The sequence below is a fragment of the Notamacropus eugenii genome, chromosome 2 (assembly GCF_028372415.1).
Source record: "Notamacropus eugenii isolate mMacEug1 chromosome 2, mMacEug1.pri_v2, whole genome shotgun sequence".
NCBI classification, from domain to species: domain Eukaryota; kingdom Metazoa; phylum Chordata; class Mammalia; order Diprotodontia; family Macropodidae; genus Notamacropus; species Notamacropus eugenii.
The window spans coordinates 263489427-263508966 of NC_092873.1; the positions used below are offsets into that span (position 1 = coordinate 263489427).

General features: G+C 41.0%; 1 protein-coding gene across 8 annotated transcripts in view; it reads right to left on the minus strand.

Annotated features, from left to right (window-relative positions):
* FRMD1 (FERM domain containing 1) overlaps positions 1-19540 on the minus strand; it is a 102161-nt gene that overhangs the window by 14056 nt on the left and 68565 nt on the right. For all 8 annotated transcript variants that reach the window (XM_072643922.1, XM_072643917.1, XM_072643923.1 and 5 more), the window contains 5 exons: positions 9727-9806; positions 8748-8824; positions 5160-5346; positions 3574-3729; positions 156-221 (listed from right to left, as the gene is read on the minus strand). In XM_072643922.1, the coding sequence (XP_072500023.1) occupies positions 156-221; positions 3574-3729; positions 5160-5346; positions 8748-8824; positions 9727-9806 (566 nt within the window). The remainder of the gene's footprint in view (positions 1-155; positions 222-3573; positions 3730-5159; positions 5347-8747; positions 8825-9726; positions 9807-19540) is intronic.

Sequence of the window (19540 nt, forward strand, 5' to 3'; positions counted from 1 at the left end):
AGGCCTGGATTGCCTTCTGCAGGAGAAAGAATGTTAACAATGCACACAACCTAGCCATTTTGCCTTCAGGGAGGTGAAAATACTTTTATAGGGTTGGGAGGGTGAGGGAGAAAGGCCTGTTTGCAAAGATGAAGAGCTAAAGTGTCTTCCATTACCTGATAAATGTGCATGCCTTTTAGGGTCAGACCCAGGACAATTGTTGGTCGATCTTCCTTCTTATCCTATAAGGACACAAAAAGTCAATAGGGTCAAAATTTGTGTGTGTGTGTGTGTGTGTGTGTGTGTGTGTGTCTAGGTATGCATACACAAGCTATATTCCTACAACAAATCAAAAGGATGCTGGAGGGTTATCTGACATTTGAATGTGGTGGATGCCTATCACTGAAAGATGGTGGTTGTGGTTGTGTGTGTGTGTGTGTGTGTGTGTGTGTGTGTGTGCATGTTTGTGCCTCTATCTTGTGTATGGGGGGTGGGGAGGCGATGTTGTTTCTTTGTCCCTGCTTGAGGTCATTTACCTACTAACCTGGTGTTATCTATGATTAGAAAAGGTCATAGCTACCTTTTGCTAGACAAAATGCAGGTCTCTGACGGACCTATGAAGGAACACATCATTTCCCACATTCCTCAGGCAGGGAGATTCACTTAGGAAGTTCTCCTAAAAAATACTAAATAAAGCCTCACTGTATCACTAGCTATTGCCATATCTGATGAGGCATTGCTATACTTGGAGGTCAGCAACTGGATAGACTAAAGATAGAGGTTACAAACTTCTTAAAGAAATCGAAAGCATGTTTCAGTTGGAAAATGATCCCCTGCCATGCATCCATTTGAGAAACATTATTTGGAAACCTCAACATGATTTTAATAGAAACAATTGCATACATGACAGTTAGGTTCTCAGGCTACACCACAAATGCCCATTTAATTCAGAACACAGCTGAAGCATGGTGCCATGTCAACACCACACCTTTCAACTTGATTTAGTGGAGCGTCTATAGAACAAAGACTTAAACTCATCAGCACCCCATCTTTTCTCCTTCCACTCCCAATCCTATCAGAGAGCAGGACTCCCATAGAGGGGAATAGCATAGTCTTTCTTAATCATTTATTCCTTATATATTTGAAACTGGGAATCTATGGGGTTGGTGGTGAGGAGGTCCAAAATCCCACTACCCAACTGCTCTTTTATGGGACAGGGTATTTTTTGCAGGGGAAATAAATGTACCACATTCAGAAGTGAGAAACAACACTGCCTCTCCATCCCTACCCCCCCCATACATAGACACAGGTGTGTTCATGCATGCACACATGCACCCACACACACACACGCACACATACCACCATCTTTCAGTGAAAGGCATCCACTGCTTTCAAATGTCAGATAATCTCTGGTATTCTTTTGATTTGCTATAGGATTGTACTACCCGCTGAACAATTCTATCCACTAAGAGTTTTTATGTTTTTTCTCTTGGATAGCTCCTCTATGTCTATTTCCTCCCTTTCAGGGAAAATTGTACCCAGAGCCTGAGATGAAACTTGAGAATATGTGTAGGTATAATATGCCCTTGCTACCAGCTTAGAGCTCAAGTACAAGTGCTCATGGCCTCCAGCTTAATTCTTACTGACCCCTGCTACTTGTGTAACTGTGAGGAAAACAAATGGGTTTTTCTTCCTAAGGCATAACATTGATTGCTATGGTACGAAGGTTATGTTTCTAGTCTACAACAAAGAAAGGTCCATTGACCTTAAATTCTAGGCTAAGCTGAACTTCCTGAACTCTACCTGTCCTAAGGAAAACCAGGCCAGGCTTCACTCAACCTATCCAACTTGGATATAGTCCACATGGATAGAGATGTTCAGAAGTTTATCCTAACAGGACAATCCAGTGGATACACCTTGCTCATGCCTTCACATAAGAACACAGCCGTTTCAATACTCACTAACACAACTGCCACCATCTGGCCTGGGAATAGGCCAGGACTGTGGGTACAAACATTACAAAGAGATCCATCTGGGCAGCCTCCCTAAGAACCAGGCCAGCTCCACAAATCCACCCACAGGAAAAGCAAGACGTAACAAGCTGATCTGGAGCCTCTTTCGTAAGTCTGTCAAATGCCTGTGGCTATTCACCCAACCAACATGCCCAGCTCTTCCAAACAATAATTGCCAAGGCTCTAGCCTCTTAGAACTGATTACATCACCCAGCCTAATTTAAGAAGCATAAACCACCCCCACCCCCCAATCTGCTTTTATCACAGGCAATGTTGATGGGAAGGACCTTGGCAGACAGGATCACCCAGGAAATTGAAGTGTACCAACAGGGCAAATGCAGGCTGTGATTAGATCACCCCAAAGCCACCCTGGACTTGCCTCTGGGCTCCCTGGAGAGCCACTATACTATATAGCCTTGAAAACAGATCCTAGGCATTCCTTCCTCATGAGCCATGGACTCACCTCCTGAAAAAACTCCTAGAGTCAAATGAAGAGGAAAAGATATTGGTGGAGAGAAAGCACAGAGGTGGGAGGGAGGAGAGGTATGACAGATGAGAGGTTAAACTAACATTAGGCTTGAAGCCAGACCTGAAATTTATTTCCCCCAACCATCCCTCAGAGAATTTGATACCCTCCCCTCATGACTGTTATCAGAGTAAAATGAGATACGAGTGGGGATTCTGGAAAATGAAGAAACAAGCCACAGGTACCTTCTGGTCATTACTAGACAGACAGCTCTTGTCCCCCCTGGGATTGGTGGAATAGAAGAAAACTGCTTGGGATTGTCTACAGAATCAATAAAAACTCAGTAAGATTCTGAGTCTGCCCTAGATCCAAAGCCCTTAAAGGTGTACAGGTCAAGATTTTCCTAGGTAGGTTCCTCCCTTACTGGCAAGAAATGAGTCTCTGTGGCCAGGAAAGTCCCCTCTCATACATTCACTTAGTCCTTTCATCTTCATGCTGACTCTATGTATCTCCCCCCATATCACTTTACCTCCATTTAAGCCTATGGTAGGGTCGAAATCTTTGGAGTTCTTTTGTTATAAAACTTTTTAAGAATCACAATGGAATTTTCCTATCATCTTTTATGATTTTGCCAGGAGGAATCAACCAAATCCTAGGTAACCTCGCTCATGACAGACAATAATTAATAAGTCCCATCACATTTCTGAGCCTTAGTTTCCTCACCTGAAAATAGGGAGACTGGATCAGTTAATTTCTATAGAGAACTATTTAAGATTTGGAAAGCACCTTTTAAGGTTTAGAAAGTACCTTGTTCAATCGAATAATCTCATTTCATCAACATTTGATTGAATTTGAGAACAGAATTTTAATGGAAACCAAACATATGCTTTCCCCCCCAGCCCCCCACCCAAGAGTACCTATACAGCATTTTAGAACCCATCCCTAAGAAATGGAAAGACTTCAAAACAACAGACATGAGCTAACAGCCCTATCCTTTGTATAAACACTGTTGCTTCCTGGTAGATGAGAGACATTCAAAAGGACCATAGCCTCTCAGGGCTGAGCCCTGATTTACTTGCAGATGACAGATTAAAGATGTCCCATGTTCTGCCCAACCTTTTGTAACTTGAAAAAATGAACAGGCACATCCTCCAGCAGACAGGACTCCTTGATGAACTTCAACACAGCCTCTTTGGTGGTCATCCCCTGCTGCTCTCGATGAATCTCTGGAGCATGTTTTAGGATGTAATCCCTCCCTCTTTTTGTGATAATCTACAGAAAGAATGCCAGGTCAGCAGCTGTCTTCTCTTCCTGGCCCACCCCACTTGACTTGCCTAATTCTATCCTTTCCTTTAAGGCCCAGGATCACAGAATTTAGCACTGAAAAGGACCTTTGAGATTACCTCGGCCAATTCTGACATTTATTGATAAGAAATCCGATGCCCAAGTTAGTGAGGTAACCTAACCAAAAATGAATAGGCACTAAAAAGCAAAGCTGGAATTTGAATTCAGGTCTTAGTCAAAATCCAGTGATCTCTCTAGCCCATTACTTGCTAGCCTCATGACTTTTTTTTTCCATTTTAAATTTTTATTATTTATTTCTAAGCAGCTATGTGGCATCTGAATATGGCTATTACCTTTGTGAGTTTCAGTTTTCAGATTTGTAAAATAGGGAGAATGGATTAAATGATCTAAAGTCCTTTCTAGTACTAATATTCTATGATTCCTGTCCCACCACCTCCAGGAAGCCCCCATTTGATTTCTCATCCACATCACTTATTTGTTACTGAGAATCAAGTATGCTACTTTCTACTATCTGTCTGTCTCTTCTGTGCATTCCCTAAACTAAATAAGATAGTCACTTGAGGACAGAGACAGAATCTTATAAAATATGTTTGTATCAGCTTTACTCAGTTTCCAGTCAACTGTGAGAGTTGACTGGACTACATAATGACTGTTCACTGACTACGTAATGACTCATCCATGGGGACTGTCTGCAAGTGGCAGAGTAGGGATGAGAATCTGGGTCTCCTGACTACAAACCTAGAATTCTTTCCATTAAACCCTGTACAATGCCTTCCATTTATTTAAATCGAAGAAGAAGAAGGAAATAAGGCATGAGGTTAAATGTTGAAAAATATAGGAATAAGTTATGTGTGGAGTCCACAGAAACCTCATACCTATACATCATGAATTCTTTGAAAAAAAGCATCATCCTCATCCTATGACAGATGGAAGAGAGCTCAGAGACCACTTAGGCTATTATCATTTTGGGCACAGGATCTGGATCATATTTATTTCTTCATCCCAAACTGTTAGATGAACAGTTAGATGAAGGTTGTGACTTGTCTAAAGTTAGTGTTGGGTAACATTTGAACTCAGGTCCTCTGACAACATGCTCTTTTATAAATGGACAGAGCACCCAATTTAAAAAAAAAAATAGGAATAACAATGAGGTCAACTTAAAATATCTTGAGCTTAAAAATGAGTACAAGAATTTATCTGTTTTCCAATATTTTGCCTTTGTCCTTAGCCTCTTCTCCTTACCTCATTTACACTTCCAAGCACATGTTACTGTAATTATCCAAAGAGCAAAGGGTTAACAAAGGTACAATTATGCGGAAATGTGGAAAGGAAATTTTATCAGTCCCTGAACAGCAGGCCTCACCTAGCTACCTTATACATAGAGAGGAAAATCTTACCCACTGTGGGAAGTAGGAATGAGGTTCAAAGTATTTCCCCACATGGGTAGTCTCTCTGTAGTTGCCCAAGTCTGCTTGCAGTCCATAGGCAGCCAACAGGAAGTAGACTTCCTCCTTGTGGGTACACTGGGACCTCAGCACCTGTTCCTTGAGGTGGTGGTAGTATAGACGTCTTGCCACCTTGTCACTAGAACACAAAAGGAGAAAATACAAACAGTTGAGTGTGATGATGTCCAAGTGCCAAGGCAGCCCCATAGCTGAGCCTGGGCCATAGGCTACCATATTGTGGGCAGAGGGTACCCTAAAGGGGAGCTCTGCTCTGAACCAGCATAGCAGGAATCCAGGCCATCTATGTGTGTGTGCGTGCACACACACACGTCTGTTTATATCATCTCAGTTACTGGAGGCTATTTTCTTTTGGGGCACAGGATATGGATCATATTTATTTCTTCATCCCAAACTGGTCTGGTACAATGATCACAGTAGACATTAAGAAACAGGGTTGGTTTTTAGAATGGGAAGGCCCAAGTTTGAATCCTGACTGTGCCATTTACTAACAGTGTGACACTGGGTCCTCTGGGACCCTGCACCTCTTCAGAACCTAAGTGTGGACTTGATGGCCCATGCGGCTCCTTTCAGTTCTAGATCTTTGATCCCAAGAACATCAGCCTTGTTGTCATTTCTACAACCGTAGGTACTTGTAATGAAATGTTTACTTTGGATTATTACAAGTTGCATAATCATCATCATAAAATTATAACAAGTAGAAGAGCTCATGTTTATAACTTCCCTATCACTATCCTTCCAGTCACTGCTGCCAGTTCTTGGGGATTTGGCCTTCAGTTCTCATGATAGCCTTCCCCTTCTCTCTATCCACAGGGCCGACACACAGACTCAGAGACTTGCCACTGGTCATACAGACACCTGCAATGGTTTCTAATTGATCTCCCTAACACAAGGCTCCTTTCTCTCTAATCTATCCTCCAAATGGTTACTCAAGTGATTGAGCCCGTTTTGACTGACCATGCCATGGTCCTGGCTCTATATTATCTCTAGAAGATAAACTTTTATTTTGGCATTCAAAGCTTGTTTACAACTTGGCTCCAACCTACCTTTACGTAGTTTTCTTTCACCTACCCGCCCCTGCCCTTTGTACACTGCTGAGTCCAGTCCCCCTCACATGTCATGCCATTTACTGTCTGTCTCCTTTCCTATGCACTGACTGTCCCTGGCACAAGGGATGCTTTCCCTCCCCACTTCTGCAGTTTCCTTCAAAATCCGCCTCAAATATTTTTTCCATGAAGTCCTTCTTGGTCCCACATGTGCTCATGCACTCTCTGATCAATTACCTTGTATTGATTTGGTGAATTCTGAGGCTCAGCCAGTACTGTTAAGACTAGCAACCAATACTGAAATACCATGGTATGGTTCTTATTTGAGGTCACCCAGCCAAGGAGTGAACCTGGGATTCCGATGTGAACCTCTTGATTCTGAGGCCAGCGGTCTGTTCACTTTCTACATCACTCTGACTCTATTAAAGGTTTTTTTTTCTTTTCCTGACCTTTCCCCCCCAGAGGCCTGCAGAAAACACCCTTTGGGGAGAAGTCTGCATACAGAGGCTTTTCCTAATGCCCTTTGGAATTTGTTCACATGACCAGTTAGTTTCCTGTCCACCAGGTAAGTCTGAAGTTTTCCTTTAACCAATCATCCACTCTACCCTCCTTAATCTTTAATTCTTCCCTATCTAATAGCTACTTGCTTGCTGACAATAAACAGGTTTAACTCTTCCCTATCCTTAAAAAAAAAAAACCCAAAAAACCTTTGGCCCTTATTTTTCCCTCAAGCTACCATCCCATGTCTCTCCTAGGTTTCTCCTTCCAAATTTCTACGTGAAAACACAAACCGAACAAATCCCCAAATTACACTTACTCCTTACTTCTACTTCTCAATCCCTTGCGTTCTGATTATATCACTAGCATCTGTCAGGAACCTAATAAAATTATTGACTGACTAGTTTAACCTTCAGTCTCCTGTAATTAATATTGCATAGCTAAGAGGTGGCCATACAGGTCAGAATATGCTTTACAACTTTTGCCTTGAGGACTACTGTCATGCTTGGCACTTTTGAGGGTGGCAAGTGGGCTGACTTTAACTAGCATTCAGGGGCAAATGCCACCTGTCTTCTGTTCTTAGCTCTTGTGAGTCATTGCCCACTTTAAAATAGGCCGAGCTGCCATTCTACTTCCCCAAACCACTCTGGAAAGCCAAAAGTCAGTGTATTCAAACTCAAAGTCCTTGAGGACATCTTGCTCCAAAATACCTTTCCTGTCTTATTTCACACTAATTTATTAACCAAGTCTAACATTCCAGACAAATTAGAAGAGTTATTCCTCAGCGTGTTCTGACCTTGGTGCATTCATACAGGTAGGTCTTCCTCTGTCCATCCTCAGTGGCCACCCCAGAGAAGTCCTTCCCCTTTCCCCTGGCTGAAAGTGGTCTCTCCCTCTTCTATTTCCTCCTAAATTCATACCTTTCCTCTGCAGCTACCACATTACCAATTGTATCCCCTTTGAGAACACATCTCATTCCTTATATTCCATTACAAGCTCCTTCAGGAAGGAGATTTTACTTTGATCCATTTCTGTATTCCTGGCAAAATGGCTTAGCTCATGGCAGACCCCTGAGATAGGCTTTGCTGCACTGAATTGAGGGCATCCCCCCAAACTGCTAGTTTTCTTTTTTCCTCTGTCTCATCCTCATTTTATCACACCAGAGGCGGAAGGGGCAGAAGCACAGTAGGTCGCTTTTACAAGTTTTCCAACCAAGGCTTTCTTGGGCGCTGCTGCTGTTTAATAGCCCCCTTCCTGGTTAGAAATGTTTTAGGTGGAACAAGAGTCGAAGGAGACACCACCCAAGGGCAGTTTAAACAGGACAGGAGAAAGGGAGTGGGCAGGGATGGAGGGTCCAGCTAGTCTTAAACTCATGAAAATGCTTCTAGCTTTTGAATAATATTCACACAATGCCCTGGATGATAGCACTAAAAAAGCCCTTTTGTTCTGCTAGGAAGAAACGGAGAGGTTCAGTTAGAATGCAGCCCCTATTCTATGTGAATGGAACCCACTCAAATGTATAATCCCTTCAGGCTAACAGGGGAGGAGCCAAAGGCAAATGTCTGTGGCTATGAGCAGCTATGCAGAGAACACCGGTGCCGCTTGGTTGGAGAAGAAAATCATTTCCACCCAACGCCACTGAGGGTTTGTGTGTGTTTAACTGAAATACAGATTAAGTTTACCCAGGTCTTGAGGTTTAGTCATGTACTAATCAAGCACCTTCAAATTCCAGTTTGATGAAACTAAATGGCACCAAAAACCACAACCAAATGAAGTATTTTCTTCTGTTCAGAGTAAGCTCCAACTTTAAAGATACATAAACAGCTTCTACTTCACTTTCATAGAATCCTAGCCTCTCACTCTTACTGAAAAGGCCTTTATAAATGAATACAGAAATGAGTATTTACTTGCTTTCTTAAAATTAAAAAAAGAATGTCAAAATAAACCAACAGATAATGAATATATAAATAATAAGTACCTTATAATTCTCCCATTTTCCACATAGTATTGCACTCTGAAAAAGGCAACAAAAGGAGGGTTGGACTTCTCATTTCCCTGTAAGAATGGTTAGAGAAAAAAATGAATCATCCCAATGACTTTCATGCTATGGATATCAGCAGCCCAACATCACACACCTCCTCCCACCCTTGCCATTTTCAATTTTGTGCTCTTATACTTTGCCGAAATAATTGTCTCCACTAGTTTCCTTCCTTTCTTCTAAAACTAAATTTAAGCCAATTTTCTTTACTTAAACAGATATCTTCTCTCTCTCTCTCTCTCTCTCTCTCTCTCACACACACACACACACACACACACACACAAATTTAAAACCCATGACAAACTGAATGACAAAAATAATTATGAAATGCAGAACTGTCTAAACTCAGATACACCCTACACACATAGCAAATTCATAATGAATATTTTCTGACTGCACATAAAGCCAGAACTTCAGGTGTGACTATGAAAGCAGGTAGAAATTTAAGTAGTCAGGTCTTTCAGGTTGGTACAATGTGATGTTGTTTGCTGTTCAGTTCTTTTCAATCCTGACTCTTTGTGACTCCTTTTGGGGTTTTCTTGGCAGAGATACTGGAGTGGTTTGCCATTTCCTTCTCCAGTTCATTTTACAGATGAGGAAATGGAGGCAGACAGGGTTAGGTGACCTGTGCAGGGTCACACAGCTAGGAAGTGTCTGAAGTCAAATTTGAAGTCAGGAAGATGAATATTGCCAACCTCCAGGCCTGGCATTCTAGCCACTGAGTATACGTTGGCCAGAACTTAAACCCTCCTGAGAAAGCAACTTTCTCAGTGCTCCCCAGTTCCTAGTGGCTCCTTTGTGCTTAATAAATGCTTATTAGATGATCCTCCTAAGAAGACCTAGATCTCAAACCTTCTGCCAAACGGCCTATTCCTGCATTGAACCTTTGGTTTCCAAGTTCCAGTCACCTTGAACTTACTTTATATATCTCTTTCTTCCAGTCCTTCAGAAAGTATTTGCTGAGTTTTTGCTCTAGGTCCATGAATATGTATTCATTGTCTGCAAAGTTAACAAAAATAGTTGTCAGCGCTATCAAAGTATCTCCTGGTATACTGTGGCTAGTTGGGAACTTTAATTGTAGAGCTGAATAAGACAACGTTTATTATAGAGTTGGTTAAAGAGGTCTAAATATCCACACTGGAAAAACAAAAAGAACAGGAAACACGTATTCCTCAAACTATGATATGCTGCTGGATAAGTGGCCCAGTAAGTAGCCTGGTCCCCTCCTAAAACATATACACATATTTTGAAGAGACATTACAGATAAACAATGAGCTAAGTTCATGAGATCAGGATGGATGACATTTGGGAAAACCAAGCAATGCCTTCAAATATCTTAAATTGCTCAATACCCCATTTTTTTTTCACCAATATTCTCCAGCTGGTGCCATCTTTTGAGAAGGCCACAACTTTGGTAAAAGCAAAATTATCAGTAAAGTAAGAGGATCAAATGACAAGGCACCTATTGGGTGTAAGCAGCCCTTGGGAAGCAGTAAGACAATTATAATGGGAAATGGAGGTGAGCTGGTCATGTAACAAGAATGAGAGACAACAGCTGGAAGGTCTGGCTGGTGTGGAGGGCTCAGATTAGGTAGCACAGTGAATAGTCAGGAAGACTCAATTTCCTAAGTTCAAATCTGGCCTCAGACCCTTACTAGCTGTGTGACCCTCAGAAAATCACTTCACCCTGTTTATCTCAGTTTCCCCATCTCTAAAATGAGCTAAAGAAGGAAATGGCAAACTACTCCAATATCTCTGCCAAGAAAACCCCAAAAGGAGTCTATGTCAGTAGAGGGAATACCCCAAATCAGAAAATGTCACAGATCCTAAGTCAGCCAGGGGTAATGACCACAAGATCTACCAAAATATTCCTTAAGTGGGGAAAGTTATATTAATTCTGTTTCCAGCTTTTTAAACTTTAAAAAAAAAAATGGTTTGTAACAGAAAAGGGGTGGCCTGGGGCACTTCAAAGTTCCTATCCAGTTTTAAAATTCTGATTCTGACCCAGTTCAAAATATATACAAATTCTATATAAAGATGGCCCATTCATAAGTGAACTAACACAAATAACATGAACACAAAAGCCCTTGTATGATTAGAACAGTTTTTTCTCATATTTATAGATACAAATACTCTTATAAAGGTGTATCCTTCTCAACCACCTTGTAAGATTGGTAATTTATTAATGATCCAACTTTACAGAGGAGGAAAGGGAGTCTCCTAAATCCAGGTCACAAAATTTATACCTGGTCTCAGATAACTGGAGAATGTACTCTGAGGTGAAGGTGTGACCAGATATGACAGCAGAACCCTAGCTTTATGGAAAAGAATGTCACAGGTTTGGTAAGTGGGCTGGTTAGCTTAGTTCTAAGGAAAGGCCATAGACTCCATGGCTAACGGTCATGCAAATGCTGATATCAACGTAGTGGTTAACTACAATGTAGTTAGACAGAGAGCCTGATTGTCTATGAAGCAAAAGCTATTGGGGGATTCCAGGTACTTCTAGGAAAAAACAGAAACCTTTGGGGACGTATTTAAAGGTCCCTGATGATCTAGTTGCAGTCAACCTTCCTAAGCGTATTAATCAAAATCCTTTACCAATTCCAGCCAAATTAGTGTACTTGTTATTTCTTACTCCATTCCAGGGGCCTGTCCTCAAGTCTGAATGCACTCCTGCCTCAGCTCTGCCTCTGAGGAGCCCCACCTTCCTTCAAAGCTAACCTCCTCCTACACGACTCCTGCCCACTGCCCCCATTCATCCTATATCTGTATGGTTTTTTTTTATATTTACTTATGTTTGTTTTCCCCTAAGCAGAACATAAGTCCTTTGACGACAAGAATTGTTTTCCTCTTTATACCTCTAGCACCTAGCAGAGCACTTGGCATATATGATAGACAGAGAGACAGAGAGACAGAGAGAGAGAGAGAGAGAGAGAGAGAGAGAGAGAGAGAGAGAGAGAGAAAGAAATGTTATCTAAACCAAAGTGAACCAGTATCTAATAACACACATTCCTTCTATCAGTAAGGGACCATTTAGTGAGAACTCTCAGTAGCAAATCTGACTGCTAACAATGCACATTTTTTTTTTTTTTTTAGCCTGGCTTTCAACAAAAGCAGGCACATTAGGAATGATTTCTTCTCTACTCTACCGCTTCCATATTGTTTTCCCCTATAACCTCCACACCTCTCCCACTTTTTTTCCACTTTCTGCTTAAGGATGAAGAAAGTCAGAAGACAGAAAATTTGTAAAAGTTATCAATGAAATGCCATTGCTTCTAGGAGTCAGCTCAAGGCATCAGATCTGTAAGACTCTGGGCAGGTCCAGTTCTCATCTATAATGGTCTCTAACATCTCTTACGGCTCTAAAAGTCTATGATTCTAAGTCACAGGAGAGGAAAGAAACTTGTAATTCAGTCAGTAATGAGTGTTTTGAAGTTTGTTTTCCAACCTCTTCAGAAAGAATGCCCAAGAACAGTCTCAGGCCTCAGAAGGAGGAAATTGTCTGTATTCTAATAATTAGCCCCAGGAAAATCAAGCTGTGTTTTCCTATCCACTCCTTCCTTGTGAAAGAGGGCATGTACAGTAATAAGGCTTAGAGAAAAAAAAGACTTGAAGAGAGGAGCAGAAATAGGCATCCTAAGAAAGCAGCCTCTCAAAGGCATCCTTGAAGGAGGAAAAATGCAAATTCAAGTCATTATCTGCTCGTTTGTTTCTCTGCTTTAGTGGAGAATTGGGAAAAACAAAACAAAACTGACAGAGTGGCCCTGAAGAACCCAAGTAGGGGCTGTGTGGGAAGACTCTCTCCAGTTTTAAGGATTCTGGACAACCAGGCAGGGCCAACTTCACTTAGCTGGTCAGAGAATGTCCAAATGCTTCTTTCACAGTACACGCCTTCCCATTTTCAGTTCAGCTGCAGGGCAAGGAGTCTTCTTCCTGCACCAATCCATCCACCCACATACATGCCTCAAGCCTCTCAGGGGAGGAATGTAGCCCCACATTCCAGCTTTAATGAAATTAATATTATTGGAATGCCAGCCTGCTGTGAAATCCCTCAAGCCTATAAAAATAAAGAATCCCATTTCACCCCCTCAGATATTTTTTGCTGAGAAGTTCAGGGATTTCAGGTAGTTATCTTATCTGAGGTGAATTCTGGACTCATTTTAACAAAAGGGATCAGGTGCAAAGGTAAGTGGACTTATTATTATTTCCAGAATCAGAAAGAGTGTCTTGCTTCAAAAGCAAAATGTATCCATCAAAAGATCAGTCAACATAACCTATAAACTGAGTCAACTATCTTGTGTTTCTTCAAAGCTCAAGAGGTAAAGAGAGGTCAGTGAACTCTAGCCTATGTCCCTGTCCACCCCCACTGGCAGGCAAGTATCATGATCTCACACTGCATACATCCATCGTTGATTACAGCTGCTGGGCAGCCAATAGGGTCAACAGCTGACATGCCAAGACATAGACACTAGGGAATCTGCGACAATCACCACATGTGGCCATTGTGGCCTAGTCGCCAAGTGCATGCTGAAAGTTGAGTGGACTCTACAGGGGTTCGAGTAACCGGAAAGGAGAAAGGTGGACAACAATGGTTATGATGGAGGATGGAACTGAGGGGAGAGGTGGGTAGCTTGAAAGGCTAAGTGGAATTAAAAGACCTTCATCCAACCTTGTCAGTGACATTTACTGTGTTCCTCAGCCTGTCTCCTCACAACCATTCCACAGACTCACAGTAAAGGATAAATGGGAAGTGGATGCAGATCTTTTATATTCAAGTGTTCTTAACTTTCTGTGGGTCATCAACTGCTTTGGCAGTCTGGTGAAGCCTCTGGACTCCTCAAAAAATTTTCAAATGCATAAAGAAACCACATAATACTACAAAGGAAACCAATGATATTTCAATACTTAGAAAAAAAATTTTTGTTTAAAGTTCACAGACTCCAAGTTAAGAACCCTCTGCTACAGCTGAGGAACAGTATGGATAAAGCTTTGGACTTGAATAATAAGAGAACAAGAATAAGAGATAAGGGTGAGATGGATGGATCTGGAGTCAGATGTCACTTACCTGGATGATCTTAAACAACTCATTTAACTGTGACACAGTTTCCTTACCTACAAAATGCGGGGATTAAACCAGATCTATGACCTGGGTGTGAGTACTAGTCTTGATGCTTACAGAAGTGAAGTTATTTCATGGCACAGCGCCTCCAGTTTCCCTTGTGAAATGGGGATAATTTTTTCCATCCTTCTCTCATAGGACTGTTATTTTTTTTAAAGGCACTTTATAAAGCAATAAAGCACTACAGAAGAGTTACTGTCATAAACATGATCTCTGCCTTACATACGATGATTGGTTTTATCCCTCAACCGTTTACTTTTCTAGGTTGCAGAAGGCCAGTTCACAGAGTCCAGGATTGTAGAATTTTAGAACTAGAGATGACCTAGGGACTATCTGGTCCAATTCTAATCCCCTCGTCTTACAGATGAATCAAAAGAGATTTGGCAGAATCAAGTACATAATGCAGGAAAGTATTTAAATCCTATACAAGTGATATGATTTCCAGGGTTCTAAGGTCTTGCCTGGTCTCTCATTACCTCTCTTCTCAAAAACGTGCTGCTGACTAAAATAAAAGGAAAGGGATTCATTCCTTATTAGACAAATGGGCAAATCATTAAATTTCAATCAACCTCAGTCTCCTCATCTGTAAAATGGGAACAATAATAACATCTACTTCCCAGAATTGCAAGGAGGATAAAATGAGATAATAGGACTTTGTAAACCATAAAAATGATATATAAATGCTTCCCTTTTTTTTCTTTTTTCTTGGGGGGGTGGGGGTAGAATTAAGGGTTTGTACCTCCTTGAAATGTAAATATTCCTTCTGAGAAAGATATCAAAGGTATTTGCAGCTATATATTAGTAGCAATAACTGGCAGTTTATTCTTATATTAGGCTTTGATAAAGAAGAAGGAAAAGAATACATGAAGGGCAACAGACGTAAGGCAGGGGTAGAAAAGGGAAAATGGTGGTGATACTGATCTGATTCAGCTCTGCCTTCTTTTGGAAGAAAAAAGACTCGAAACAGTAAAAAAACAAAAAAAACAAAACAAAACAAAAACCTTTCGGAAAGTCTCAAAAGTTTGCTTTGATTGACTTTATCTATCCCAGACACCTCATGTCATACAAAATAATGTCCAGAGGCCTTTGGAAACAGACAGTATTCCTGAAAACTTGTACAAAATTGTAATTTTATTACTCTTTGGGAAGACTAGAGATTTCAGTGTAATCCTTGTAAAAAGTATTGGGTAAATAATGCCAAAATATTATGCAAATATGATACTAGCTCAGCCACAAACTAATCAGTGTGATAGGGGACAAGATGTAATGTTTCTAGGTCTAATATCCCTTACATATAAAATGGGAGAGCAGGACTAGGTGGCCCTCCTGTTTATAATGCATGAAGCCTAAGATCTGTTCTTGCTCCGACATTCTATTTTTCTCTTTTTAAAAGATCATTTAATTAAATCAATCAAAAAGCATTAATGAGTGCAAGGGAGTTCACTACTTAAAAGTTCAAGGCCTCTAATTTCCTATCTTAATACTTTCTACCTAACTCATCCCAGTAAAGAGCATGATGCCTTTCCCTACTAAATTAAAGTCAGCTGGCTAAAGCTGGTTTTCTGGCCTGTTGTACCTTAATTTCTGTAGTGATAGGAAAGGTATTAGGAGCCAGGAAATCCAGCACCTTCCACAGGTACTCCTGGCTGATCTTGTCTCTTCCTTTTAAAGAAGAGAGGTAGTCCTAGACAGAGTGAGGTGGATGACCAGGCTACTTTTCCTAAAGAGGAACAACCTACTTTTCCCTCATTGTTCAGGGGAGCTCAGGGGGCTGGGAAGCACCACATGGAATCTCACATGTCCTGGGTGTGGGAGGAGGTGGCATTAACTGACTGGCTGGCACTAAGACGAAAATCCTCCCACCTGGGAACTTCCTTTGCAGAGCAAACACACCTTCTTTAAGAAAATATCAGCAGCTGATAAACCTAACAATCCCCCTTTGTGTGCTCTTCTGGCCTAACTTCCACCCCTCCTAATGCTGTCAGGTATGTTTGCCTGTTTTCAGTACAGAACAAAGTCAACAGCTACCTTTAACAAAGGCCATCACAGTCCAAAGCGATCACCCCCTCCATCCCTTCAATCCATCCCTCCTTCTCAACCAAAGTTATCTTTGGAATGGCTGAGCCCCATCCCTGGAAAGCTCTTCCCTCCTTGGGAAGTTCTGGTTTCTTTAAGCAGCAGCAAAAGCACCATTTCCTATGTGAAAACCTTCCTGATTACCTCAGCTTCTACTTTGCTCTCCCCTGAAAAATTAATTTTGTATTCATTTCTGCCTATATTCAGGATATGCCAACATATGTATATGCTTCCCCCCCCCTTTCTGCATAACTGGGTATGGAGCCATGCAAGCTAAAACTCAAACTGGATCTTGGTACAGTTTGGAGCTTATTCATTCAGACATATCTGGTTGGGTTTTTTGTCACTTTTTATTTTTTTGGTCTCATGGCCCTTTTAAAACTAATTATATTAAGTGCAGACAAGTTCTCATTCTTGAAGGCAGGGAATATTTTAGTTTTGTCTTTGAGTATAGCATAGTCACCGGGGCACAGAAAGCGCATGACAAATATCTGTTGATTGACTGAAATGATCATCTGAAAGGACAGGGGACAGACTTCAACATCAAAGGCGTCATGACCCTGGCAAAGTCAGCTATGCCATGTTCAAGGCCAAGTAATGAAAGACTGACTACATAGGCTTGAAGCCTAGTAGAATTCAATTAACCTACAATGGCAGATTTAGTCTTGCTCCACTAGAACCAGCTTTCTTCTCTCTCTGTCTGCCGGGCATCTGTATAATGAAAAGTTCTCCATTACTGTGTTCAAGGGACTGAGTATACAAAAACAAAACTAATCCCTGTGCCCCTGGATGTGGTGTGGGGCTAAGAATACCATATACACACAAGTATAAAGCTAGGACAACTGATCAGGGAGAGATCATGAATTGGGGGAATCAGAGTAGACCTTCCAAGAGGTTATGCCTGAATTCCATGTCCATTTCCAACAGACTGATTCCTTTCCATGGAGCTCAAAGATGACTCTCCTCACCCACTTAGTACTTCAACCCCATTCTAAGTGCTCAAGAACCCATAAAGAATTTAGGATCCTTCACGGGTAAGTGGAGTGATTATATATACACACACGTATATTTATATATACATATATATATATATATATATATATATATATATATAGAGAGAGAGAGAGAGAGAGAGAGAGAGAGAGAGAGAGAGAGAGAGAGAGGAGTGCACAGGGTGAGTAGAATAAGAAAGGATGATATCTAAAAAAATAAAATTAAGGGGTAAGAGAGGAATATGTTAGGAGGAGAAAGGGAGAAATGGAATGGGGCAAATTATCACTCATAAAAGAAGCAAGAAAAAGCTTTTTCAGTGGAGGAGAAAAGGGAGGACGTGAGGGGGGAAAAGTGAAGCTTACTCTTCACACATGGCTTAAGGAGGGAATACTCCTCAGTTTGGTATGAAAATCTATCTTACACTACAGGAAAGTAGGGGAGAAGGGGACAACTGGGGAGAGGGGGATGATAGAAGGGAGGGCAAATGGGAGAAAGGAGGAACTAGAAGTAAACACTTTTGGGGAAGGGACAAGGTCAAATGAGAGAACAGAATAAAGGGGAGACAGGGTAGGATGGAGGGAAATATAGTTGGTCTTACACAACATGACTATTATGGAAGTCTTGTGCAAAACGACACATATATAGCCTATATCGAATTGCTTGCCTTCTTAGTGGGGATGGGTGGGGAGGGAGGAAGATAAGTGGGAACTCAGAGTATCAGGAATGAATGCTGAGAATTGTTTTCTCATACAATTGGAAAATAAGAAATACAGGTAATGGGGTATAGAAATCTATCTTGCCCTACAAGAAAAGAGAGAAGATGGGGATAAGAGAAGGGAGGGGTGTGATAGAAGGAAGGGCACATGGAGGGAAGGGGTAATCAGAATGCAAGGTGTTATGGGGTGGGGGGGAGGGGAGAGATAGGGAGAAAATTTGGAGCTCAAATTTTGTGGAAAGGAATGTTGAAAACTAAAAATAAATAAAGAGACATTAAAAAAAAAGTACCTAAAAAAAGAATTTGGGATCTACCACCTCCTCTTATAAGATTCAAAACATTTTAAGGCTGGGCTTTCTTCTAAAAACCCTTTCTGAAAGTTTTTTTTTTTTTAAAAGCACTTTCCTTACAACTACTCTTTAAGCTAGGTAGTTTATCATTATCCCCATTTTACAGACAAAGAAACTGAGGTTCAGAGAAGTTCAATGACTTGTCAGTAGTGGTCATACATGTAGAAAATGTCTACTCTGATGTTTTAAGTACAGTGCCATTTCCACAACACAGGTACGGATATGTATCTGAACAATGATTGTAGGCTCCTAACATGACCTCAGACTAATTAACTTCATTGTGCCTTGGTTTCCTCTTCTGTATGATAAAGACGTTGGACTAGATGAGACCTCCAAGGTCCCTTTCAACTCTAAATAAAAATCCTACGAACAAGGACAACATCTTGGACTTTTCAATATTCTCCTCAGAAACCAGTGTGGTGACTTGCATGAAGTGCTCGATAAATCTGATTAATTAATGCAGCTGTTCTGTACCACAAATCTGCTGGCGAAATAGCCACATTCATGCACACAGCCTGCATTTGCTAAGACTCTATGGCCAGAAACACAAAGGCATATAGGGTTTTTAAAGTCTATTCCTGTTTTTTAAAAATCATTTTTTAAGGCAAACATGTATATTTTCAGGTCATCAAATGTCAAAACAAAGTGGTGCCACCAGTTTGCATTCTATGACCTGTCAGAAGATGATGCAGCTTATTAGCCTTTTTTCCTCCCCTCTCCTCATGTTTCCCCAATTTTTCACCACTCACACTGGCTTTGTGGTAAATGTCATCACTGAAAAGGTCAGAAACAAACTCCCCAGAGCAAACACCCTTTTGGTGAATTGTATACTTATTAAAAAATCAAACTGAATAAAGACCCTGGAGAATTCTGTTTATCTAGAGAACAGGTACAACAAGAATGCGGCAACCTTTCTCCCCTTTTAATGTGACTCAATTTCCATGAAGAGAAATGATTTTGAAGAATGAGGATTAAACCCTTGGGCCATCTGCAAGGAATCATTCAGTTGCAGTTCATTACAGCAAAGTTAGTGTCTTTGAAAAAACTTTCAGGTATTTCTCCATTTTTTTGTGGCTAAGATTAGGATAAAATAAAGAAAAGACCACCACTAAAAACATGCACATGGTTAATCTTTGATGGGAACTGCCTCTCATAGTCTCCAGCGAGTAGTCTACTCTTGTCATTCCCTTTCATGGGCCTTTCAGAAAGCCCATTATCACGTACACCCTTGGGGGCCTGCAGTAATCTCTAATAAATACAAGGTAGTCAAGTCAGGCCACAAATCAATAAAATGAAGAGAATATGGTGGGTGGCACAGAAGATTGATGGGCAATGAGATAAGGGAGAGGTAAGTTAATGGAAACAGGGAAGGGTGGAGAGAGAGTGGGGATTTGTTGGGGAAATTTCTGCCCTTAGCATAATCAGTTTAAAAGGGACCATGGGGCAAATCAACCCCAGATATCTCTTTGATCAGTAAGAT